The sequence below is a fragment of the Dipodomys spectabilis genome, unplaced genomic scaffold, assembly GCF_019054845.1.
Source record: "Dipodomys spectabilis isolate Male_0828 unplaced genomic scaffold, ASM1905484v1 ptg000318l, whole genome shotgun sequence".
NCBI lineage: Eukaryota > Metazoa > Chordata > Mammalia > Rodentia > Heteromyidae > Dipodomys > Dipodomys spectabilis.
In genome coordinates, this window is record NW_024870995.1 from 1,099,186 (window position 1) to 1,124,269 (window position 25,084).

At 63.2% G+C, this 25,084-nt stretch overlaps 2 protein-coding genes across 2 annotated transcripts; both read left to right on the forward strand.

The window, feature by feature from the left end:
• The first annotated feature begins 19 nt into the window (after nucleotides 1-19).
• On the forward strand, nucleotides 20-8,431 carry Rnf166 (ring finger protein 166). The gene is made up of 6 exons (XM_042702282.1): nucleotides 20-225; nucleotides 3,882-4,038; nucleotides 5,780-5,892; nucleotides 6,181-6,295; nucleotides 6,460-6,567; nucleotides 7,362-8,431. The coding sequence occupies exons 1-6, from the start codon at nucleotides 71-73 to the stop codon at nucleotides 7,425-7,427; spliced, it is 714 nt and encodes a 237-aa protein (XP_042558216.1). The 5' UTR covers nucleotides 20-70; the 3' UTR covers nucleotides 7,428-8,431.
• A 5,321-nt stretch (nucleotides 8,432-13,752) lies between these two features.
• On the forward strand, nucleotides 13,753-20,134 carry Snai3 (snail family transcriptional repressor 3). Its single transcript, XM_042702294.1, has 3 exons — nucleotides 13,753-13,828; nucleotides 17,351-17,962; nucleotides 19,953-20,134. Exons 1-3 carry the CDS (start codon nucleotides 13,753-13,755, stop codon nucleotides 20,132-20,134), a joined length of 870 nt encoding a protein of 289 aa, XP_042558228.1.
• Nucleotides 20,135-25,084: the final 4,950 nt, after the last annotated feature.

Below are 25,084 nucleotides of genomic sequence, written 5' to 3' on the forward strand. Positions count from 1 at the left end.
CGGGCCGGGCCGGGCCGGCCGGGACGGGGGGCGGGGGGCGGCGGCGGCGGCGGACGCGGCCTGGCCCGGGATGGCGATGTTCCGCAGCCTGGTGGCGTCGGCCCAGCAGCGGCAGGCGCCGGCCGGGCCCGCGGGCGGCGACAGCGGCCTGGAGGCGCAGTACAGCTGCCCCATCTGCCTGGAGGTCTACCACCGGCCGGTGGCCATCGGCAGCTGCGGCCACACGTGAGCGCGCCCGCGGGGCGGGGGTCGGCGGGCGCGGGGCGCGGGGCGCGGGGCCGCCCGGCCCGGACGTGTGCCCCGGGCCTCCCGCCGCCGCGCGGGGCCGGAGCCCGCAGGGCCGGAGCGCCGAGCGGGCGGCGGCCCGGAGGAATGACTTGTGGCTCTGCTGTCAACTTTCTCCGCCCGCGGGCGGCTCCCGGCCCCGGCCCGCTCCCACGGCGGGTCCCCGCCCCGGCCCGCTCCCACGGCGGGTCCCCCACGGCGGGTCCCCCACGGCGGGTCCCCCACGGCCGACCCCGGAGGCGGCGCTCGGCCCGCGGAGCTCCGGCCCGGCCGCGCCGACCGCCCCCGGGCGAGGCGGAGCCTGGTGCGGAGCGTGCGGGGCTGTCCGCGAGGCCGGGATCGGGCAGGGTGCGCCCGGCGGGTGGGAGGCCCGGGAGCCGCGTGCGCACAGAAGCAGCTGCCTTCCCGGGCTGCGGGTGCGGGTGCGGGAGCTGCCAGGCCGGGTAGGCGGGAGGCGGTGGGGGCCTCGTCCGCGTCCAGTGCCGCCCCGCTCGGTCAGGCGGCACCGGCGCCCGTCCGCAGGGAGAGCCCAGCCGGCAGCCCGTCGCCGCTGCCCCCGGCTCTGCAGCGGGGTTGGAAGAACAGCCTCTGGTCGGGACCGTAGTGCCAGTCACGGAGCTGCTTCTGCGCGAGGCTGGCACTCCACCCCTTGAGCTGCAGCTCCACTTCCAGCTTCTTGGGGCTAAGTGGAGATGAGAGTCTCACAGACTTTTCCTGCTCAGACTGGCTTCCAGCCTTGAACATCAGATCTCAGCCTCCTGAGTAGCAGGGTGACAGGCGTGAGCCAGTGGCACCGCCCAGGACTTACTGCTTGTTAGCACACACTCGCAAGTGTCTTAAGGTGTCTTCTGCACCTCCTAGTCTATTCGTGAGGTTTTGCTGGGGTCTTTGAAAAACCTTTCCAGGCCTGGAGCATCACACTGGTTCTGACTTCTTCACCCTGATTAGAGCCATCGTACTTTGCGCTTCATTGTCTGCAAAAATCAGTATCTGCCCTCCCACCTCCCCCCAAAAGAAGTCTTTTCTTAAAATGTGATGTGCATGGAAAAAGGCAGGAGTTTATGGACTGAAAAGCTTTTCCACCGATGTCTTCTCGTTGTTACTTCTGTCAGATACAGTTATAGAATGTGGGCAAATGAGCACAGTTTAAGGCCTCTCCTGACACCTCTTAAAAGTTTGCTGATTCTTTCCCCTCCAAGAGCCACTGACCACAAGCAGTTTCCTTCCTGTGAGCTGGTGTTCTGGTGGTAAGAGGAGGCCTGCATGGGGTGGGTGTTACTGCTCTAGAACCCAGACAGAGGAGAGTCTAGGGAGGGCTTTTGAGTTGCAGGCATGGACAGGAAGCCAACTGGTAGAGCCTTGTGGAGGATTCAAGTAACTCTCTTGGGTCCCCGGAGGTGTGGCCCATTACAATCAAGAAACAGCTGGGGTGAGCCACATCTAGGTCCAAAGGCAGGTGGGCCAGGGTGCACACAATTGTGAGTCAGCCCACAAAGCCTTTGGAGGCAGCCTCTGCTGGTCAGGACAATCTACTGGCCCCACTGACGTCCAAAACATCACCTGTCCAGAAGCCCAGAGCAGGTCCTGTGGCCTGCAGTCCACCGTTGGCAGTCCTCAGGGCCTGGAGAAGAGCTGGGCCTACACCCACTGCCCTTGTCTCTTCGGTTGAGAAGTGGCTCAGCACTGGGCCCTGTGCAGTTTCAGGCAGAAACTCCTGTGGGAGAAGCAGGCCCTAGAGCCCTGTCTCCTGTTCCTTAGGGGCCTTGACTTGGGGACAGTCACCCTGGGCCACATTTCCTCTCCAGCCTTCCCTGCATTCCAAAGGGAAGTACAGCTGCCCTTCTTACCTTCACCACCATTTTCTTCAGAGACCAGCTTTTCCCAGTTCCACATGGACCCTCTTCTCTGCCCAGTGATGTGTCCGTGACTCACCCTGGTCTTGCTCATGTGGCCTTGCCTTGTGCAATTTTAATAACTTCACTGAGAAAAAGTGCAGAGCATCACAATTTATTCACTTTAGGTGTAGAATCCAGTGGCTTCTGGCTTGTTCAGTTACATAGCCATTGGCACAAGAGAGAAGGAAACCCAGTACCCATTCCCCTCCCCCTAGCTGTTGGCAGCCAGTACCCAGGCCCGTGTGTGTATTTCGGTGTGCTGGGCATTTCATATAAATGGTATTACACAAAATGTGGCCCTTTTATTTCTTTATTTTACTTAGCATGTTTATGAGGCTTGTCTATTTGATATCAATGCTTTGCTCTTTTTTATGACCAAATTCATACAGCACATTTGTGCACCTGCCCATCTGCTGATGGACACCCAGGCCATGGCTACCTCTTATCCCAGGATAAGCATCATCTCACCAGCCTCTTCCTCTAGTGAAGAGGTGAAGCAAGAGGCCTCCCGGCTGAACTGGGACCAGGTTGTCCTGGACATACTTGCTGGGGTGCTGAGGGGTGTGTGGGTGCCTGAAGAGACCTCCCCCGTGGGCAAGGTGAAGGGCAGGGAGCCACTTCATGGTCAGGCAAAGCCTGTTAGGGTCCTTTCACGCCAGGTGGGTCTCGGGGTAACTGCTCCCTTCTTGGCGCAGTGTAACAGGACTATCCAGAAACCAGAGGGTAGAAAGAGAAGGGAGCTGGCGCTCTGGGGCTCTGCCGGAAGCTGGGGCCCTGCTTCCTCTTTGTACAAAGGATCTTTTCTTGGGGAGGGCGGGAGAGCGTGTGGTGGCCCTTGTCTTTAGCTGAGTCATCTGTAAACTCTTAACTCTGTCCAGTGTGGCTCTTCATCCCCACCCCATGCCAGCCTGCCGGGCACATCAGGGAGAGGCCCAGCAATGCACTGTGCTCCCCGGAGCCTTCTCGCAGTTGGCGAGGTCGCCATCCTGCTGGGCTGGGTCGCCCCACCTGCTGAGCATCGCCTCGGGGACCGAGGCTTCATCTCTATCCTAGTGCTCCGGGCATCCATTCGGGACTAGCCCCCGACACTTCCTGTGAGGTTGCATGGAGGGGCCTGTGGGCATGCTCCTGTCCTTCTCTTCACCCCCCTCTTGTGGGGGCTGCCGGGAGGCAGGGGACAGGGTACAAACACCAGCTGGAGTCTGGGGCCTGCTCAGAGCACATGGGTGCTTAACTTCGTCTTTCTGGGTGTCAGTGCTTGTGGGAGTTTCAGAGTCCCAAGTGAGTGCTTAGTACCTGAACCTGCCCCAGGGCAGCCCTTCCACCAAAGCATGGCTCAAGGTGCAAGAGTCCCTCTAGCCTAGGGAGCCGGCCAGCTAGGGCCAGGCCTTGCCCCTTCCCATGGTTACTAGTGGCCTTCCTCCTCAGCCCTGTGGCTGCCCGGTGCCTCCCGAGTTAGCATCATCAACATGTGACCAGAGCCTGCAGAGCACAGTCTGACCTCACAGGATGTGGGATGCAGGGATGAAGCTAGACAGAGCAGCACCCTGCAGCCCGGAGGGGCCCAGCCAGCTGGTGTTTCCCAGCTCCACAAATCCCAGCAGCAGCTGGGCCGTCCCTGCCCATGCTGGTTGATTCTGGCTCGTTCCGGAGGCCCTGGCAGGCCCCTGCTAGCAGCGCCTCAGGCCCGTGTCCCCGCAGGTTCTGCGGGGAGTGCCTCCAGCCGTGCCTGCAGGTGCCCTCCCCACTCTGCCCGCTCTGCCGGCTGCCCTTCGACCCCAAGAAAGTGGACAAGGCCGCCCACGTGGAAAAGCAGCTCTCATCCTACAAGGCGCCCTGTCGGGGATGCAGCAAAAAGGTACGGCCTGGTGTGGGCCTGGGCTGGGCTGCCACGGGGGGCGGCGCCCCGTGGGCCCCGCTCTTCTGCAGAGGCTGCTGCTCCTCTTGTGGTGAAACTGGCTCTCGGTCCGCACTCGGATGCCTGTGTTCCTTCCTCTGCCCTCCCTCTTCCCATGGAGCCAGAGCTGGGCTTGAGGTACACAGCGCCGAGCTGCACTGAACCAGCCTGCCTCCCCTGGGTGCTGCTGGGCACACGGGCTGGTCAGGGAGTGCAGATGGCTCCGTGGCTCCAAGGCGGGAGGCATGCTGTCTAAACAGGGAGGTGGGTTGAGCAGGGCAGAGCAGGGCAGAGCACCTCGGAGTTGAGGGGTGGGGCCTGCTGCCCACTGCAGAGTGGTCAGGCCAGAAACTTCTCCACCTCCCTTCCCCGCAGTGCCCTCCACCGTGACCCCCCTCCCCCTCCCTCCCCACCTGCGCAGCCCAGGGCCCAAGGCCCCAAGCACACCCTAGTCCTGAGCAGGGTGTGGAAGGAATAGCTAGGGGCTGTGTGGAGTGCGCATTTCAGACATCGCTGTGTCTTGGTCAGTGATTCTCACCTGCCATGGTACACATCAGCTCTGTGGTTGTTCCCGGGGTCCCCGCAGGCGCTCCCGTCCTGGGGTCCCCGCAGATGCTCAGGCCCTGTGGTCCATTCTGGGGTCCCCGCAGACATTCTGGCCCCCCTGATCCCGGTCCGTCCTGGGGTCCCCACAGATGCTCTGGCCCCCCTGGTCCCGGTCCGTCCTAGGGTCCCCGCTGACGCTCTGGCCCCCCTGGTCCCGATCCGTCCTGGGGTCCCCACAGACGCTCCGGTCCCCGCAGTCCATCCTGGGGTCCCCGCAGACACTCCAGCCCCCGCGGTCCGCCCTGGGGGTACCTTGTGCTTGGTGGCGGTGAGCTGAGCTGCTGCTGTATGCTATGGTGGCGCTCAGATGTTACCTGCTATGCCCCAGTCAGACTGTCCTGGGCAGGGTGGTCATCTCCCTGCTAGCACCCTAGGGACAGGGGCCTGCCCCTCCCCCAGTGCCGCAGGTCTCTGCCCTAGGTCTTTGGGGCACGCATCTCCCTGCACAGCTTCCTGCCAGCTTGGGTGTCTGTCCAGCAGCCCAATATCAAAGAGAACCCTGGCCCCGGAGTACGTGTTGGTTACCTGCTGGTCCTGGGTTCGTGACCGCGGCTTCAGGGACAGGTTCTCCCCCTCGGGGAAGGTGCCACCCTCCCAGCCCCGCCCACGTGCCAGTGGCAGCCGTTCGTGGCCCACCTTGAAGGGAGCGTTGGCCCTCACTCTTCCTCTTCCTGCTCAGATCCCCCTCTGCTGCCCCTCCTCAGCCCTGGCCTCCAGGTCTGCCTCTGCCCGCAGCCAGGCCTCGCCTGGCGACTTGGGTTGGCAAGCACGCAGTGCTGCTGCGTTGTTTGCCTTTTGCCCAGAGTTTCCCAGGTTCTCATCAGGAGGTGTGTTTCCCTGCTAATGCATGCCGGACCGCAGCTCCTTTCTGCTGCCTGAGCCTGTGGCCCCAGCCGTGTGTGGAGCGTGGTGGCGGGGCTGCGGCCGCTCCGCGTGCCGTCTCCCCACCTGGCTCCCGGAGCCCTGGCTGCTGGAGGGGCAGCGGGCCAGTGTACTGCTGCTGCTGCTGCTGCAGGGGACTTTGCTGGCTGTTGCCTGTCCTGGGGGCCAAGGCCTCCGCCTTCCCAACACCTCTTGCCCTCTCTCCGTCCCCTAGGTGACCCTGGCCAAGATGAGGGTCCATGTGTCCTCCTGCCTGAAGGTCCAGGAGCAGATGGCCAACTGCCCCAAGTTTGTTCCTGTGGTGCCCACATCCCAGCCTATTCCCAGGTAGGCAGCCCTCGGGGCGGGGTGGGGCGGGTGTGGGCGGGCTGGGCCGGGCTCGGGTAGCTGTGGCCTGAGTGCCTGTCGCTTGGGCTGCACAGTCCCCTCTCTGGTAGGCCGCAGCCTGCAGCCCCTTGTGGAGACCGACCGGACTGGTAGGCGAGGCGAGAGCCAGCCGGCTCCCGCTGCCTCCTTCCCGCCTGCTAACGGTGTGGCTCCTGTAGGCTGGGCCTCGCGGTGTTGGAGAGAGATGGGCGGCACCCAGCCTTATGCCCTCTCTTCCCACCCCGCCAGCAACATCCCCAATAGGTCCACATTCACCTGCCCCTACTGTGGCGCCCGAAACCTGGACCAGCAGGAGCTGGTGAAGCACTGCGTGGAGAGCCACCGCAGCGACCCCAACCGCGTGGTGAGCACCAGAGTCCACACCCCTCCCCACCCCGCCCCATGCGTGGTGAGCACAGAGCTCATGCTGCTATGTGAGTCTGGGGCACCACCCCGTCCCACCGCCGGGGGCCTCCTCCAAGGCCCAGGCTGCCTGGAAACCTGTCGCATGCTGGCCTTGTGTTGCAGGTGTGTCCTATCTGCTCCGCCATGCCCTGGGGCGACCCCAGCTACAAGAGCGCCAACTTCCTGCAGCACCTGCTGCATCGGCACAAGTTCTCCTACGACACCTTTGTGGTAGGTCACCTTCCTGCCTTCCTCCTCCTCGCCCCCACTCTCTGTCTCTCTTCCATCCTCCTCCTACCCTGGGACTCACCCACAGCTCCTGTACGCCCCTCCTAACCAGCGTTAAAGGCCCCGATTCTGAGCAGGCTGGTGTACCAAGCTCCCTTTGAGCTGTGACATGCCAAGATTAAGTGGACACTGGAGGGCACCACACACCCACACTGCCCGGGACTTGGGCCCCTGTTCAGTGGGCCTTGGCCTCCAGGACAGCCTCCTGGGGTTGGCCATGTGTTTTCTAACATGCTTGTGGAGAAAAGCTGGAGAAACTTGGCCCAAAGCACACTCTAGGTCCTTACCTCCGTCCCCTCCCTGACCTGCAGGGGTCAGGCAGCCTGCAGACCCCTCACCAAGTCTCTGGTGCAGCTCCTTCCCATGGCCTGGCTTGCTCCATCAGCTCCTCACAGCCTCTGGCTGCCTGGCCCTCCACTCGGTCCACCCTTAGACAGCCCCATCCTCACGGCCCAGGCTCTCCATCCCATGCCTGCCCTGTCAGCCCTGCCACGTGGCTGCAGACTGCCCTTGGGGAGCCTGTTGAGGCAGACTGGGAAGGCAAGCAGGCCTGATGTGGACAGGTGCCAGTATCCCCACAAGGGTAAACCTGGCAGGGAGATGGCGGGGGCTTGCACGCCCAGCCAGGGGGATGGCGGGGGCTTGCACGCCCAGGCAGGGAGATGGCGGGGGGCTTGCACGCCCAGGCAGGGAGATGGCGGGGGGCTTGCACGCCCATTTCCGCTTCCTGCTTCCAGGACTATAGCATTGACGAAGAAGCCGCCCTCCAGGCTGCCCTGGCCCTGTCTCTCGCTGAGAACTGAAGGCACGCCCCGAGGACAGGGCTGGAGCCCCCACCCCGGCACCCTTCCAGGCTGCCCTGGCCCTGTCTCTCGCTGAGAACTGAAGGCACGCCCCGCAGCTGCCCGAGCCTGGGCCGAGGCGCCCCTCCCCAGGACAGGGCTGGAGCCCCCACCCCGGCACTCGCACAGGAGACACCTTGCAGGCCAGGTGGAGTCATCCTGCACGAGGAGAGCCGTCCAAGGGCCACCGGAGCCTGGACGCTGGCCGGCCAGTGTTTGCTGACCAGCAGAGAAGCAGGGTTATCGGTGCTTTGAGGGGCAGTGCTGGCCCGTTGGGTTAATGCAGTCGGCCATCTCCTCCGAGCCTCGAGGTGGAGAGTATGTGGTGTGCAAGATGTGCGCCCCACTGCCGGACAGCAGGAGACCTGAGGCTGAGCCAGCCAGCATCTGGCCACGCCCCCCTGCGCCTTTGGTACTGGCTTTGTGATACTTAGAATCCTGGCGTTTTTTCTATCTTACCCCGCGTGATAATCTTTTCACATTTTATAGAGCAAAGACAAAGCAGTTACTCTTCATATTGCAATATCTGTGTTTGACTAGGATGAATAGTATTTTTATGGAACATTAACAAAGTTATATTTTTTAAAAAAAAAAACATTAAAAATAGCCGTTGTTTGGGATCAGCGCCAAGAGGGTCGGGATGGCGGGCACGCTCACCCCAGCCGGGCCTGGGCCTGTGTGCGGGGCAGGTGTCGCAGCCCCGGCCACCCGTCGGGGTGTGGGGGGGTTGTTTTTTGTGGGTCTTGTCATCTGCTGGCTTAACTTTTATGACAACCAGGAAGAAGCCCGGCGCCCCTGGAGGTGTGCTCTGGCGGGCCCAGCGTGCAGGGGCCCCCGCCCGGCACTTACTGGGGCAGGGCGCTCCCCAGCAGCGGCCAGAGAACCCTCGTCAGCACTCCTTTTCTGTTCATGGCATAAATTATTGCTGTCTTTTCGAAAATGTTTAAATAAAACATTTCCAAGCACCCGTGTGAGTCTGGAAGTGGAGTTCCTCAGTCTTCAGCACGGCTCTGCCAGGGGCCGCCCCAGGCCCAGCCTTCCCTGCAGAGCCGTGAGGTGTGGACACCGCTCTGAAGCACCCGTTTCTCCTTCCCGGGCCGGGGTCTTGGTGCGGTGCATTGGGCCGACTGCTTCCAGCTTCCTGAGGACCACCAGGTGCCCTGTTGACTTGAAGGTCACTGGAAGGCTAAACAGTCACCTGGTGGCCAGTCCTTGTAGGTGGTTGCTGTGGTCTCTTACCGTCCTTCCCAGATGGGGCAGAGACAGATCTGTTCTGGATGGTTTGTTCTAAGAAGTGTGTTCTCCAGCAAAATCTATGGCCTGGGCCAGGCAAACCCAGGTCACCCATAACTATAACTCAGCAGGGCCAGCACCGGGCAAAGCTGCCTGCAATGCCCCGTGAGGGCTGCTGGGCCCCCTACTTGCATGTTTTCTGTGGCTGGGGGCCCTCAGCAGTGCTGGGCCTCAGTCAGACAGCCTGACTTCCCACTGCCTTCTGGGAGGCGAGCAGAGATGGCCCAGGCCGGTTGTCTGGGTCTCAGGCCCCGCAGGCTTTGTGCCCGCCCCCTGGCGCCTGGCCAAACCTGTCGCCCTTGGGCAGGAGCTCACTGCCAGTGGAGCCGGGGGAGCTGCCCCTGCAGGCCTGGGCCTGCCCACTGGTGAGTGGCCCAGGTGGGACCCTTGGTATCCAGGGCCTGAGGCCGCGTGGGATCTGCCTCAGCCGGCTCTGACCTCAGCAACCTCACCTTTCCATCCACCCTCGGATGGACGTTGCCCAAGCTCTGGGCCCCTGTGGAAACCGCAGTAGCTGAGGCTCTGCGGCTACTTTACCTGGAGCTGTGGACCCTGAGTGCTGTGACCACAGAGGAGGGAGGAGCAGCCAAGGTCACGGTGGCCCCTGGCAGTGCACTGCCTGCGAGGTCAGGGTGTGTACTGAGCAGAGTAAGTGTGGGCTCCAGTTGGGCCGACCCCTGAATGCCCTGGTATCTAGTTCCATCTCTCAGGGAAGCCACGGAGGAGTGGGAAGGAACCTGTCCCCAGGTACAGCCTGTGACACTCCTGCCGCTGCCGCTGCCAGACCCAGAAAGCAGGGGCGGGCGGGAGCCTCCCTGTGACTGCATCTGGCTGGCGGTGGCCAGTCAGTCCTGTGCCCCGGGGTGAGCCGCCACCACACGCGCTGTGCTCAGCAGGCCCCACTGGGGAGGCGGCTGGGAACATCCCCAAACCTGTCTGTCCTTTTCCTATCGGCTGACCCACGCTGCCATTGGGAGCCCCTTTCCTGGGCCTCCCACGACCCGCCTCCTTAGGGCTGTCTGGAGCCCAGAGACCACCCTTCAGGGGCCTGGGGTGGGTGGCGGGTGGGACAGCCATCTTCCCTGCTCATGAGGTCTGCGCTTCCCAAGCACCGCCACAGGCCTGCACCCCCCTGAGGGGCCTGCACCCCACTGAGGGGCCTCCCCCGGCCGCGGCCCCTCCCCCTCTCGGTGACCGCATGTCCACAGCTCCTCCAGGCCCAAGGGGGCGCCCCGGGCTCTGGAAAGCAGCCAGCACCCCGTTTCCTCCCACCACCGCAGGAGCCCTGGGGCCTCCACGCTGAGGTCCCCCACAGGGGACAAGGCTGCCCCTCCTGAGGGTCAGCCCGCCTGCAGCTGCTACCAGGCAGCTCCTGCCGCACCTGTCGGTGCGTGCAGGCGTGGAGATCCTGAGACCAGAGCTCTGCACCCCAGTCTCCATCTTCCCCCAGCTATGGCCACAGGAAGCCAGCCAGGCCTCACTCTCCACCCCTGCCCCCAAGCCGGGGCGGCGTGCCCCACAGAGTCCAGGGACTCAGAGGCTCAGCTCGGTGGCCACGTACCTTAGGTTTCAGGTTGTGCAATGTGTGAGCTCACACCCTCCTTCTTAGAGAGCACTCCAAGGTGCCAGGGACTCGGGACCTTCTCCATTAGGCAGGAGTCAGGCAGCCAGCCTGAGGCAGACGCTAGATTCACCAGTCCCTGGCTCCCAAGACACTTCCCTGTTCCTACTGCAGGGGCTCCTCCTCTCCCCATCCTCCCCCTCTCTCCTTGTCTTCCTCCCCCTTCCCCCCCCCCCCGCTCCCCCTCCTCGCCTCTCCACCCCCCCTCCATGGGATGGGTATAGTAGAACGTGAATTCCAAGACTGCAGCCCTGGTGGTCCAGAATGTCAAGTGTGGTGTCCTCCACCTGCGCCTCATCTATGGGGTACATGTGGCCCAGTTGCCTTGCCTCCCTGTGGGCACTCAGGCACACCTGGGGTGCCCGCTAGTCACTAGACACTGGCACCTCATGGAGGTGGCAGGCCTGAGGTAGGCGGAGGCCTCTGCCCCCACACTGCAGCCGGTGCCCAGCCCACTGAGGTGAAAGGGCGCCCGAGGGCAGCTCTCTGCTCTTAGCAGCACCTTTCAGCACAGGAGGGAGAGGTCACCCGGGAGGCACGGCCCAGACACCCTCCCTGGGATGGAGGGCCGTGGGGGCAGGCGGCTACGCGCCCCCAGCGGCTGGAGGCCTGGCTACCCCATCTTTCACATCCTCCTCTCTCCAGATGTCCATGTCCAAGTCTTAGGAGGTCATCTGTTCTTGGCTCTCGTCTTCCTGACTCTACGAAGGCCTGTCTTCAAACTGGCTCCACACATGGGGGAGGACTGTACAGCTTTCAAGAGGAAGAAATCCACCCCAGAAGCCATCTGCCAGCTCCCAGGCCACGACGTGGACAAGCTGGGATGGTGCCTCTAGGGCATGGAGCGTGGAGGCTCCCTGACAGGGAGAGGTGAACAGTGTCCCTCGCCATGGCCAGGCAGCTCAGCCTGCCCTGAGTGCTGCTGGGCCTGCCGACAGCGCACTGCAGAGGTCCAAGGGCTGGGGGTCGCTGCCCAGTGAGGCAGATGGTCAGCACTGCAAGCTGGCAGGGAAGCCCTGGCATATTCCGGCCACAGATCTCCTGGAAGAGCGTGTTGGGGTGTGTCTGTGTGTGCGTGTGCACATGTGCACGTATGTAACTAGTGGTGCTGGGGATTGAATTTCGGGCCTTGTGTGTGCTAGGTGAGCATCTACCACCAGCCAGTTAAGCCGGGGGGGTCTAAACTGCCACAAATCTCCCTTCTGTCACCATGGGGGATGAATGGGTGGAGATGGGCAGGCTTTTGTCCCCTTGTGGCTGAACTAGAGAGCATAGAACATTAACTGAACCAAAGTGGGGTCCTCCGGTGACATACAGGAGAGCATCGCAGGCTCTCCTTCCCCTGTGTGGGGCTAGGCTGCTATGCGTTGGACCCGAGCCCCGGAGGATGCCTAGAACCATCCACAGACTCTCCCTCCTAGGCTTTCTGTCTGTGTGTTGCACCGATCACTCCTGCACTATCACACAGCATACGTGGACACAAGTGCACAGATGTGTGTGCAGACACACGTTGCCTCCTGGACCAGCCCCCAGCTCCGTTCTGAAGCTGCCCACCCCAATCCCGCCCTCCCCCACCCCCAGCCTCCAGCCCAGGCATCCAGTCTGCTTCCTGTGAACTCCCAGCTTTGTGAAAGGCTCACTTCACCAGGAGACACCGTGACGGCTAGCAGGACCCACGAACCCTGGCCTGCCCTGGGGCAGCCAGGCCCACACTGATGGCAGGGCCGGTGGATGGTCACGGGCTGCAGTGTCTACTGACACCGGCTGCCCAGGTCCAGGTGCGTCTCATTACACCATCTGTCTGCACGCAGACCTGGGCTGCACTGACTACTGTGCCAGCCTCTGCTCCGAGTCCCAAGGTGACTGAGCGCAGCTGGCAGGCGCGCGTGCCCTGCGCCTGTCCGGCACCCGCATGCTTCTACAGAAAAGCTCAGAGAGGAGCCGGCCCCGCTGCCCTGGGGACAGGTGAGTGTCCCAGGGTGTTCGGGGGCAGAAGATCAATTCTCCTTCATCCAGTTCAACAAGCCTTGATGAGCCCACTGTGGACCTGGCCACGGAATGCGGACCGGTCCATCTCTCAGGCAGAGGACTCCAGGCATCTGAGGCCTTATCCGTGTGGGGCCGGGGAGGGAGGGCTGCAAAGCCACAAATAGAAACCTTCCGTGGCCAAGGAGCAGGTGACTAAGCAGCAAGCAGGCCGGGGCCCCCGGTCGCGGGAGGCCAGGTCGGGATGCAGGAGGCCTCGCCGCTCCCCATGCCACCTGCGTGCTGGGCTCCCACCCTATGCCTGGCCTCAGGCTGGAAGCGCGCCGGACTCTCCGGCTGCTGACCTCGCAGAGGCTTGGCCGGGCAGGGGCGCACGGTCCGGGCCGCTTGGTGCTGTGCCGCTAGGCGCCGGGTGTTGGAGTGACCCGGCGGCGCCTGCTCCTGTCTTCCCATCCTTTCACCTTCCGGGTCCCAGCTCAGACAGCCAAAGCTGCCAGGCTCGGCCATGGGCCACGCGCCCAAACGCCCAACGCCTCACCAGACCCCGGAGCCGCCGCGCGCGCGGACAGGCGCCCTGGCGTGGGCGGGAGCCCCGCTCTCCGTGGAGGGCGGGTCGCGGGCAGGTGCTGCGGCGCACGGGAGCGCGCTGCACGCGTTCGCCGGCTTCCCATCAATCGAAGGGGTCGCGCAGGGATTCCGGGGGCGCCTTGCTTTCCGGGGGCGGGGCGGGGCGGGGCGGGGGGGGGCTCCACAGCCCCGGGCGCGCCGGCCGCCCCGACCCCGACCCCCGACCCCGGCCCCGGCCCCAGCCCGCCCGGGAGCTCAGCGCTATGGCTGCGCGGGAGACCCGTGCGCATCCCGGGGCCGGGCCGGCGGGACCCCAGCGGCAGCCCCGGCGCCCTCCTCTGCGGCGCGCGCCGGGCCGAGGGGCGGGGTGCGCGGCCGAGGGGCGCTGGGCGCGTTTCCCACCCCCGCCCGCCCCGCCCGCCCCGCCCGCGCACCTGTCCCGGGCGTGGCGCCGCGTCCCGCCCCGCCGAGCCGGGCGCCGGTTGGCCGAGGCGGAGCGCTATGCTAATGACCCTGACCCTTTCCCGCACCTGCTGGCCGCGCCGCCGGGCGCTGCAAGGCCGCCGCCGCCCGGCCCCCCGCGCGCCCCGTGCCCTGCGCGCCCCCCGCGCGCCCCGTGCCCTGCGCGCCCCGCGCGCCCCGTGTCCTCCGCGCCCCGCGCGCCCCGTGCGCGCTCCGTGTCCTCCGCGCCCTCTGCGCCCCGTGCCCCCCGCGCCCCCCGCGCCCCGTGCCTCCCGCGCGCCCCGCGCCCCGTGCGCCCCGTGCCCTCCGCCCCCCCCCCCCCGCGCGCCCCCGGCCTCGCCCCGCCGGGAGGGGACCATGCCGCGCTCCTTCCTGGTGAAGACGCACCTCGGACACCGAGCCCCCAACTACGGGCGGCTGGAGACGCGGAGAGGTAGGGCTGCGGCTCCCGGCCTGCGGGGCGGAGAAGTTTCCGGGCGCCCCCCGACCCCCATCCCCAGCGCCCCAGCCTCAGCCGCCGCCGTCCTGGGCGTCCGAGAAGGCCGAGGACAGCCCGGCCCCGGACTCCCCCGGGCCCAGGGCAGCAGAGGCCCCGGGTCCGCCTGGCCCTCCGTCGCGGCTGGTGCCGGCAAGGCTTCGGGGTTCGCTCCACGCGACACCGGCCTGGCACCCCCGCGTCCCTGCCCCGCGTCCCTGCCCCGCGGAGCTGGGGACGAGAAGGGCCCCTCCCCGCGTGGCACCGCGCTGCACCGGGGTCAGGGCCGGCCCCAGCCCTTCGGATGGGAGACTCGGCCTTGGGGATGGGAGACTTGGCCTTGGGGACGGGGTTTCTTGGTCCCAGGGAGCGGGTGCCGTGGGCGCGACAGAGTTCTCGGGTGAGCCCCAGTACCCCAGTACCGGCGGACACCGGGGTTCCGTCTGAGAACGGTTGAAAGCAATGCGGTGAGTCGCCACAAGCAAACTTGTAAACTAGAACAGCACCTACTGAAATGCAGTCCCAGCCTAAGGGAGCTTCTGTAAAATCACATGTCAATACCAGCATAGATAATAGGCCAAAACTGAATATAATGGGTTGCGAGGGGTCTTATCTTTTGGGGAGGGGTCTGGCACTGGAGTTTGAGCTGGGGGCCTTGTGCTTGCTAGGCAGGTACTCCGCGTCACTAGACCTTGTTATGTTTGAGACAAAGCCTTGCTGTGTAGCCCAGTCTGGCTTCGAACTCATCCTCCTCCTGCTTTTGCTTGCCTGGTGCTAATTACGGACATAGGCCACCCGGCCTGGCTGGTTTTGTTTACTTCTTTTACTGTTGTTTTGGTGCTGATAGACAGCAGGGTTCCATTTACAAACATCAGGTGAAAGCGCATTTCCTTTCACACAGCGTCACCTGTTCCTTCATTCTCTCCTATTCCCATTGGCTAGTTTTATTTTTGTAGAGCTGGAGATGGAACTGGGAACAAGGTGCAGAGGACATCCTCAGCTCCGGGCCATCGACTTAAGTTTAAAACTATTGTTTAGGGCCTCCCCATGCTGTATCCCATCTTTTTTTTTTTTTTTTTTGGGTCTGGTCATGGGGCCTGAACTCTGGGCCTGGGCGCTGTCCCTCAGCTCTTCAGCTCAAGGCTAGCGCTCTACCACTTGACCCACAGTGCCACTTCCGGCGTTTTTCTTTTTTCTTATGTGGTGCTGAGGAATCGAACCCAGGGCCTCTGGCATGCAAGGCATGCGCTCTACCACTGAGCCACCTTCCCAGCCCCGCTGTGTCCCATCTTTACACTTGAACGTTCAAATCTAGTACCCCCCTGTACGCAGTAGAAACCCCTGGGAGAACCCGCCTTCCTTTGGCATTCCCCGCCTTCCTTCTGGCTTCCTGAGAGTCCTGCTGGCCTGGCGGCGCTCCTCCCACCACTAGAACTGGCCTCCGATGCTGAGGTTTGGAGCCTCTGTTCCCTCCCTGTAATAATGCCTGTTTAGCAGGCATCAGTGGTTCACACCTGTGCTCTTACCCAGGAAGCTGAGCTCTGAGCATCAAGGTATGCAGGAGACACACGAGACCCCCATCTCCAGTCCACCAAAAAGCCAGAAGTGGAGCTATGGCTCCCATGGTAGAATGCCAACCTTGAGCATAAAAGCAAAGGGATAGCATCCAAGCTCTGCGTTCAGGCCCCCGTACTGGCACACACATACAGATACACACATACACAAATGCCGTAGGGTACAGGAAGTCCTGAGTCAGAGGGTACTTACTTACAAGCCCCTTCTCCCAGAAACCTTGGCTGCAGAACATACAGAAAAGCCAGAGACATGTGGGCAGACATTGAAAGGGTCTCTGGTTCCCGGCACACAGTCCCGTTCTACTCCTGTGGTGACCACAGGCCTCAGACCGAACTCAGCTCTGGTGCTGCCTGGGGTTAGGAGGCAGCCATCTTGGAGTGGAGACGTAGGGGAAGTGGCTCCCTACTTAAGAGAATCTTCCAGTCTGCAGAGCCCGGTCATGGCCATCATTTACCTGTAAACCACCCCCCATACCCGCACAGCTTTTCTGGAGGACAGAAACCTGACTTCGTGGGTTTATTCTCAGTCCTGGGCTGTGAACGTGGGGCCTGGGACTTGCGGCTGGCTGGCTTGTTCAGTTGTCACTCTGTCACCTAACAAACCTGATTTTATAGTTCAGGACACTAGGGGGGTGAGGGCAGGGGACGTCAGGAAGCCGTTCCTGGTTCCTTTTCCACATCCCCAGCACTGGCTTCTGTCCTTTTCTTCTTGAATTCCAGCCATCCAGGTGGCTGTGAAGAATCCCCTTACCATGGGTTTGGTTGGCATTGTCCCACTGGTTAATGATATTAGGTAGCTTTTTATATACTTGCTGACAGTTTTTGTGTCTTCCTTCTTAGGAGAAATAGCTATTTCTATTTCTTCCTAACTTATTTTTTTCTCCCCAATTTTGAAATTGTGTTTGTGTTTTGATTGTTGACTTGCAAACATTCTTTATAGGTTTGGGATACTCTTTCCTGATCAAATATGGGGTAATTCCTCAATTCTGTGCTGTCTTTCTCTACCCAAAGTCTCACCACAGCAGCAGAAGCAGGGCCAGAGGTTTAATTCAACACATCGGGAGGAGGATGCTTAGTGATTGGGGCCTTAGGGAATCCAAAATTTGCTTCTTATCTGTAGACTGACCTTTCTTGTGGGGGTAGGGGATTCTGGGCACTAACTGGTTCAAACACATAGTGTGCTGGCCACACATACAGGAGCCACTGCCCAAGAACTAGCCACGCCAGAACCAGGTCTGAGCCTACCAACCCGCCAGCCCCAGCAGTCCACCTGGCTGAGTAGGCTTGTGTGCACTGCGCAGAGGACCAGCACACCGTGACGTGTGTGAGGAGACGCTGGATGACTGGGAGGCTAATTGCTGCGGGGGCGCGAGGGGGCTGGCTTTGCTCCAGGCGCCTTGGGTCCTGACCTCCTGCTGGTGCCCTGTAGGAGCCTCAGGGCTGGCCCCAGCCACTGCCCTCAGCCGGGAGGTGGGGTGCTAGGGACTCTGCAGACAGACCTACCCCCGCCGGGACACCTCTACCAGGTGAAGACTGTTTTCCTTCTGAGTCAAGATGCTGCTGTGCATCCCTGTCTGGCTTTGAACTCGAGCCCCACCTTCCTCAGTATCCAGAATTCTAGGACTGCAGGTGTGCCCCCCGCCCCCCGTGCCTCGCTGTGCGGAGCTGTTTGGGGTCCTGTGGCGGTTGTTGATCAGGAGCTGGGGTCCAGCCTCCTGGCTTGCTGTGCCACTGTGCCGTGCGGTGCTTCGGTCTCTTGTGAGAGGGGCGCGAGTTGGGTCTTTACAGGTCCCCCTCCATGGCGGTGCGGATGGCCACTGTGCCGGGATACGAGCAGAAGCCTGCAAGCAGGGGACGAGGGCTTCCGGCCTCACACGGCTGCCCTCTCTCTCCTCTGCTCTTCTAGAAGCCGATGGTGCCTGCTCTGAGCGCAGAGGGCCGGCGGTGCCCGTCCACTCCCCGGACAGGGAGGCTCCTCCGGTGCCCAGCCAGCCCTGGAACTGCGCCTCCGCCATCACCCGCCTCTCCCTGCCCCTCCTCCCGTGCCACGAGGAGGCTCTGGGGCCCTCTCAACCAGAACCCCTGGACGTCAGCTGGACAGGCCCTCGGGCTGGCAGCACCCCAAGTGTGGCCCTCAGAGCCAGCCTGAACCACCTCAACCTGCCCCTGCTGCCGCCGCCGCCCACGCAGTGGCCCCCAATCCCAGGTCCCGATGGGGACGGGGCCCCAGACAAACCTCTCAAGGACCAGGGGATGTCTCGAGTCCCGGGGGGCTTTGAGTGCACCCACTGCCACAGGCCCTACCACACACCCGCCGGCCTAGCCAGGCACCAGCAACTGCACTGCCACCTGCCGGCCGGGCACCCCTTCACCTGCAGGTACTGTGACAAGGTGTACGCCAGCCTGGGCGCCCTCAAGATGCACATCCGCACCCACACCCTGCCCTGCATCTGTAAGGTCTGCGGCAAAGCCTTCTCCAGGCCCTGGCTGCTCCAGGGCCACGCGCGCACCCACACAGGTAGGTGCCACCAGCCCCCCGGTGCAGGGGGGGGGGGGTCGGGAAAGGAGGGGCAGCCTCCGCTGTGGCGCGGCCACACAGACGGCCTTGAACAGCTGACCTGTCCTTCCAGGCCCCGAGGCCAGAGCCTGAACTCAGGCTGTGTGGTGTGAGTGCTCCCTGAAGGTTGGGGGGCCCTTCCTGCCCCGTCCATCACTCCTCTCTGCCTGTCTGCAAGGGCCCTGCCCCTGCCCCCCATGCCCGTCTATGTCTGGCCCCTCTGCTATGAGGAGGTGGGCTTAGGGTTCACCTAAAGCCTTCATCTTTGCAAATTATACAGACAGAGACCCCATTTCCAAATGAGGCCACAGAGTAGGACTGGAGTCTGGACAGCTTTCTCTGGGGGTGGGGCAGAACTCCCAAGTCTGGGCCAAGCGTGGGATATACAGGGCCTTCTGTCAGCCCACCTGACCCCATTCCAGGACCAGAACAGAGGGAAGGGGTGAGAGCCCGGCCTCTGTGGGGCACTGGCGGGTACCTGGTCCGGAGGAGGGCAGAGGAGCTCAGCTTGGGGAAATGGAGTCTGTGGGCCCCGGGAGACTGCAAGCTAGAGCCCAGGCTCCACAGGACTGTGGGCCTAGACATGATCCCCCACAATCCTCCCCCAACAGCCTCTGGAGGGGGGGGGAGGAGCTCAGCCTCTGGAGGGGGGGAGGGGCTCAGCCTCTGGAGGGGGGGAGGAGCTCAGCCTCTGGAGGGGGGGGAGGGGCTCAGCCTCTGGAGGGGGGGGGAGGAGCTCAGCCTCTGGAGGGTGGGGGGAGGAGCTCAGCCTCTGGAGGGGGGGGAGGAGCTCAGCCTCTGGAGGGGGGGAGGGGCTCAGCCTCTGGAGGGTGGGGGGAGGAGCTCAGCCTCTGGAGGGTGGGGGGAGGGGCTCAGCCTCTGGAGGGGGGGGAGGGGCTCAGCCTCTGGAGGGGGGGGAGGGGCTCAGCCTCTGGAGGGTGGGGGGAGGAGCTCAGCCTCTGGAGGGGGAGGAGGGGCTCAGCCTCTGGAGGGGGGGAGGAGCTCAGCCTCTGGAGGGGGGGAGGGGCTCAGCCTCTGGAGGGGGGGAGGAGCTCAGCCTCTGGAGGGGGGGAGGAGCTCAGCCTCTGGAGGGTGGGGGGAGGGGCTCAGCCTCTGGAGGGTGGGGGGAGGGGCTCAGCCTCTGGAGGGGGGGGGAGGAGCTCAGCCTCTGGAGGGGGGAGAGGGGCTCAGCCTCTGGAGGGGGGAGGGGCTCAGCCTCTGGAGGGGGGGAGGGGCTCAGCCTCTGGAGGGGGGGAGGGGCTCAGCCTCTGGAGGGGGGAGGGGCTCAGCCTCTGGAGGGTGGGGGGGAGGGGCTCAGCCTCTGGAGGGTGGGGGGGAGGGGCTCAGCCTCTGGAGGGGGGGAGGGGCTCAGCCTCTGGAGGGGGGAGGGGCTCAGCCTCTGGAGGGGGGAGGGGCTCAGCCTCTGGAGGGGGGGAGGGGCTCAGCCTCTGGAGGGGGGGGAGGAGCTCAGCCTCTGGAGGGGGGGAGGGGCTCAGCCTCTGGAGGGGGGGAGCTCAGCCTCTGGAGGGGGGGAGGAGCTCAGCCTCTGGAGGGTGGGGGGGAGGGGCTCAGCCTCTGGAGGGTGGGGGGGAGGGGCTCAGCCTCTGGAGGGGGGGAGGGGCTCAGCCTCTGGAGGGGGGGGAGCTCAGCCTCTGGAGGGGGGGAGGAGCTCAGCCTCTGGAGGGTGGGGGGGAGGGGCTCAGCCTCTGGAGGGTGGGGGGGAGGGGCTCAGCCTCTGGAGGGGGGAGGGGCTCAGCCTCTGGAGGGGGGAGGGGCTCAGCCTCTGGAGGGTGGGGGGAGGGGCTCAGCCTCTGGAGGGGGGGGGGAGGAGCTCAGCCTCTGGAGGGGGGGGAGGGGGTCCTCACCAGCAGGTGCAGACCTTTCACCTCTGGCTGTGGTCTGTGGCACTGTCCTGGTTGTAGTCGCTCACCTGGTCCCCCTCCCACCGCAGGTGAGAAGCCGTACGCCTGCCCGCACTGCAGCAGGGCCTTCGCTGACCGCTCCAACCTGCGAGCTCATCTGCAGACCCACTCGGGCACCAAGAAATACCAGTGCAAGAGTTGCTCCAAGACCTTCTCCCGCATGTCCCTCCTGGCCCGGCATGAAGAGGCCAGCTGTCGCCCCGGCCCCTGAGAGGCATGGGGTGGAGGCCTTCCTCCAGAGGCAGTTCCCTGGGGCATTCAGAGGCTCCTCGCCTGCTACCCTGGGCCCAGCGAAACCAGGAAGCCCCACCGGGAGACTCCTCGCCAGGAGCCTTCACTGAACTGAGAACCACGGCCCCATTTCCCGGTCCCCCGAGGAGATGGGCAAATTCTACGCCATGCTAATGAGCAGGCAGCCAGATCTTTCTACATGCACCTGTAAGCAAGCAAGCCACAGCTGTGTCCGCCTCGAAGGCTCAGCCACCTCTCCGCCAGCCTTTGGCTTGGGGTCTGGATCAAGCTGTCTCCTGCCACGCATGGGCACAGACACACGCGCGTGCACACACACACACACACCTTCTCACTTTCTCAGACTCCCCCTGAGATGGAGCAGAGCCAGGAGAAGAGTAGGTGGTGGTTTGAGACAAAGCCTCCAGAACTGGCCCTACAGAGAACCAGGAGCTGGCCTTCGGTAGCCTGCTGACTTCTCTTTGGGGCAAGCAGCTGTGGGGTAGTAAACAGCCAGCCCCTCACGCGTGTCTGCTGTGTTCTTGAGCATTGCCCTGTCTCCTGTGTGAACTCGAGGGCCGGGATTTGAGCCCTTCTGGACAGAGCAGGCAGGGTATGCGTGAGGGCAGGTACCACAGCGTCATGCAGGGATTCTGCGAGCCACTGAGCTCAGGGCCTTCTCTGGAAGAAAGGAGACACGAGATGGGTGTCCTACAAACCAGCCTGGAGGACAGGGAGGGGGGGAGGGGGTCCTGGGCGAAGACTGTGGGAGAAGCACTGGTAGGCCAGAGCTGGGGAGTGGGGGGAGGCCCCCCGGGGATGAGCGGCCAGGATGCTGGTTCTCCCAGGGGGTCTGACCAGCTCCAGCTCATCGTGTGAGGTGACTTTGGGGACAGAACAAGGAGGCCTGCTGGGTGCTGACCACTCACGCCTGCAATCCCAGCCACTCAGGAGATAGAGCTGAGGACCACAGTTCAAAGCCAGCCTGGCAGGAAAGTCCATGAGACTCTTATCTCCAATAAACTATTCAAAGAAGCCGGAAGTGGCGCTGTGGCTCAAATGGTGGAGCACTTGCCTTGGGCAAAAGGAGCTCAGGAATGGCACCCAGGGCCAGAGTTCAAGCCGCAGGATCAGTAAAAAAACAAAAAACAACAACAAAAAAAACAGGAGAGCCATCTTGTGCAAGAGAGACACAGTCCCTGATGCCCTGGCTGGCAGGGCTGTGCATAAGCAGAGTTTTTCGGAGGTACCTGTGCTGCTCTGGAGATGCCGGTAGCCACCAGCAGCTTCCTTCCATGTCTTCCTGCCCCTTCCTAGCCAGCGTGATGGGAGTTAGCAGCCCAGGCCTGGGCCCTGGAGCCCAGTAGGCAGAGGCTTTCTTTTTCATCCTTTAGCCTCCTGTGGCCTGCCAGCCCTCTGCGCTGTAGAAGTGGGCACGGGAAAGCTGGCTGGGACCCTGTCCAGCACCTCAACTGCTCCCGGCCACGCTTGGCAGGGAAGGCCTGGCCCGGGCTCCCACCTGTGGGTCAGCCTGGCTCTGGAGGGCTCTGTGTGGCCGACATGACCATGGCCCCTGGGGGTGCTGGGGACACCCCAGAGGTTGCGCTCTCCGGCCCCAGCATGACCTCCCGTAAATCGGTCACCGGTGGGTGAGCGCTGAGCCACGCCCATGCCAACTGGCAAGGACAGGCTCTGAGAAAGCCACCCTGGAGCCACGGCTCCCTCCCTGCGGGCTGCCCTTGAGGGGGTGGGAGGGGCAGGGGGCCCTTGCAGAGCTGGGCCGCCCACAGCGGGCAGCCCCCCAGTGTGCTCTGGACCCGAAGTCACATGGAGGCAGCCTTCAGGGCTGAGGTGCAGGTTCGGGCCTCGGCCTGGTCTTCCAGTGCCTGGATCTTCACCCCATCTTGCCCCGGCCTCAGCCCCAAGCCAGTCATCTGATGTGGGATTCCTCCCACGCGCTCCAGCGTGACCTCACAGTGACTCACCTCCCCTTTGGAGGACCTGGCAGTTAGGGCATCTGCATAGGATTTGGGGGGCTGCATTCAGCCCCCTACCCAGAATGACCTCGCTAGGTCTTGGAGCCCAGGGAAACGCCTGCCTGTCTCTCCCCACGTCTCTGGAGGAGTTCAGGCACAGCCCCTTGCCTGATTCACCAGAGGCACCAAAGAGGCCCATGAGAAGGCCCTCTCCTCCCCTCCTCTCCCCTGCCCTGCCCTCCCCTGTCCTCCCCTCCCCTGCCTTCCCCTCCCCTCCCCTGCCCTCCCCGGTCCCGAGTTCACTCCCTGTCCTCCGCCCTGACAGAACTAGGCCTTTCAGGTGAGCAAAGGCAGAAATTGGGTCCCAAAGAGGCTGCTCTCCTCTGCCAAGCAGGTCAAGCCCCCGGCAGAGGGGCCCCCGACCCCAGCACAGTCAAGAGCTCTACCCAACGGGGGCCTGGGTGTCTCCCAGGAGAACTCTGCTAAAATAGCATCCGGAGGCCTAAAGGAAACTATATTGTGGGTCGCGGTCTATTTCTGGGCCCCTGTATCTAAATGAGGCAGCCGCACCTGTCGGGTATGAAGGAAGGGAATTTCACAAGCCGAAAATAAAGCCGAATGCCTTCCCCTTGGTACCACCCATGGAAAATGCTCTTATATTTATATCTGGGCTGGCAGGGAGCAGGGGTGGAGAAGGCACAGGCACCTGCCAGGGAGCAGATTTGAGATGAATGGAGGACACTTCACTCAGCACGCCAGGCGGCTGCAGCCCGCCAGTCCCTGCCAAACACCTGTGCCCGTCCAGCCCGCCGGGCACGCCGCACCGCCGCCTTCGCCCTCGGTGTTTACCTGGTCACCAGCAAGCTAACCTGGACGGTGGTTTCAAATCTGGATTCTGGAGCCCTGTGTGCACACCTGTGTGGCAGGAGACAAGCGAAATGCACAGGCCCCACCGGCTCTTTCTCTGGGGGCTGCTATTTGGGGACCCCACCTGCCCCCCCCTTTCCTACCAAGATTCAACTCAGCTCCACCTTACTCCCTTAAAAAGCCTCCTGAGCAAGCAGCCGAGTGGCACACGTCAGAACCCCTCCCTGCAGTGGGAGCTGGGGCCGAGAGGGGATGCGGGCCCTGGGGCCCAAAGGAGTTGGGAGCAGGTGTTTCCATCACCAGCTAGTTGTAGCTGGTGGAGGCGGAGACCATGGAGCGAAGCGGGGTTCTGGACAAGACAAAAGGCCGGGGCTGTGGCTTCCCCAAGGGAAGTCCTGACCACTCTCCCGGGCAGCAGGAGACGCTGCATGCAGCCCTGAGACCTCCCCGTGACTCGTGGGGAAACCAAGTGCACACCGGCCACCCCTCCCTGCTGCCCGCTGAAAGCCGGAGGTACTGAGGTGATGGACTTTGTTTCCAGAAGCCTAGGGTGGTCCCCCTCCTTCCCCTCCTTCCCTCCCCCTCCCCCTCCTCCCCCTCCTCCTCTCCTCTTCCCTTCTCCTCCCCATCCTCCTCCATCTGTCAGTTGTGAGGCTTGAACTCAGGGCCTGAGCTCTATCCCTGAACTCTTTTTCTCAAGGCTAGCACTCTACCACTTTGAGTCACAGCTCCACTTCTAAGCCTAGGGTTCTATAAATAGAATTTTGTTCCAGAATGTTCTAGAGGGTTCTCTAGATACTTGAAAATAGCCCACTTGTTGCTATCTGTACTCGAGCGCCCACCCCTGGCCGCACCCGCATGGCTAAGTTTAGCTTCCTGGCAGAGCTTGATGGAACAAAGTTTCCAGACTGCTCTGCCTCAGGCGCAGAGCACCCCGCCACCAGCAGGTGGCTTGGGAGAGGCCACACTGCCTTCCCCTCCACCCTAGGGCTGCGATCGCCCTGGCTGCGATCATGCTGCGGGTCTCCAGCGGGAGCCGAGGGACCACGTTGGGTTCTTAGTGAGACCCCCAAGTGAAGGAGGCGGGGTCAGGGGACGCACACACCTTGCTGCTAGCTGCGGAGCGCTGGCGCAGCCCAGCCCAGCAGAGGCCGCAGCAGCTCCCCCTTCTTATTTCCTAGCTGTTGTTCTCTGCAAGGATACACCATGGCTCCTCCCCAGAAGGGTGGTCATTTCACTTCCTGTGCTGGCGTGGGGGGAGGACACCTGCCAGGCCAACTGCGGAAAGACTCAGCGTGGGGGGGGGGCTCTCCTCATCTGGACATCCCTCTCTGGTCTGCACGTGGGTGGCGCTGACCCTGCCACCCTTCAGCTCCCTGAGAGTGGACTCCAAGGGCCCCAGGGCTGCAGGTGTGGTCACCTGCTGGTGTTTATCCCCTTCCCTTCCCACTCTGCAGACCTGAGGCCCTCGCCAAGGTGTGGTGCAGGCCTGGGGGCAGAGCTGGGTAGACTGGAAGCCTTACCCCTCCCCCCCCCACATAAGGGACAGATGTGGCCTCAAGTGCCCTCGTTGCCACATCATGGCCCTGAGTCCACATCTGAGGGATGGACAGCACAGCTCTGTGAGGGCCCTACCCCATCCTGCTGTCGGCTGGCCTTTAGGGACAGCACCTGGGTAAGGTCTGGGTATGTTCCCCAGCCTCGATGCCCACGGAGCTTCTGGTCACTTGAGAGGACAATCGGCAAGCGCCCATGGTAATCACGGTTCAGGGATTAGAGGGAAAACAAGAACCAGACCCATTATGGCACCTGGCCCATAGTAGGTGCTCACTGCTCAGCTTCTCCCCACATTCTTTGTACAATGAGAGTACTAGTCTTTCTGATTTACAATTGGGAGTATCTAGCCAGGTGTGGAGGTCCACCCAACACTCAGGATGCTTAGACAGGACTGGGAATTCAAGGTTAGCCTGGGTTACACATCAGGATCCGGTCATGCCTCATCACTAGCCGGGCAGAAGGCAAATGACTGACCCACCTCCCCCCCCTCCCCCGTCCTCCCCGCCCCCCTCCCCCGCGGCCCCACCCACTCC

Excerpts from the sequence above, each read along its gene's own strand:
- Rnf166 (XM_042702282.1), top strand. The coding sequence starts at position 71 with ATGGCGATGTTCCGCAGCCTGGTGGCGTCGGCCCAGCAGCGGCAGGCG. Across the intron at positions 226-3,881 it reads ATCGGCAGCTGCGGCCACAC|GTTCTGCGGGGAGTGCCTCC; the intron begins GTGAGCGCGCCC and ends GTGTCCCCGCAG. Across the intron at positions 6,296-6,459 it reads GCAGCGACCCCAACCGCGTG|GTGTGTCCTATCTGCTCCGC; the intron begins GTGAGCACCAGA and ends CTTGTGTTGCAG.
- Snai3 (XM_042702294.1), top strand. The coding sequence starts at position 13,753 with ATGCCGCGCTCCTTCCTGGTGAAGACGCACCTCGGACACCGAGCCCCC. Across the intron at positions 13,829-17,350 it reads GCGGCTGGAGACGCGGAGAG|AAGCCGATGGTGCCTGCTCT; the intron begins GTAGGGCTGCGG and ends CTGCTCTTCTAG. Across the intron at positions 17,963-19,952 it reads CCACGCGCGCACCCACACAG|GTGAGAAGCCGTACGCCTGC; the intron begins GTAGGTGCCACC and ends CTCCCACCGCAG.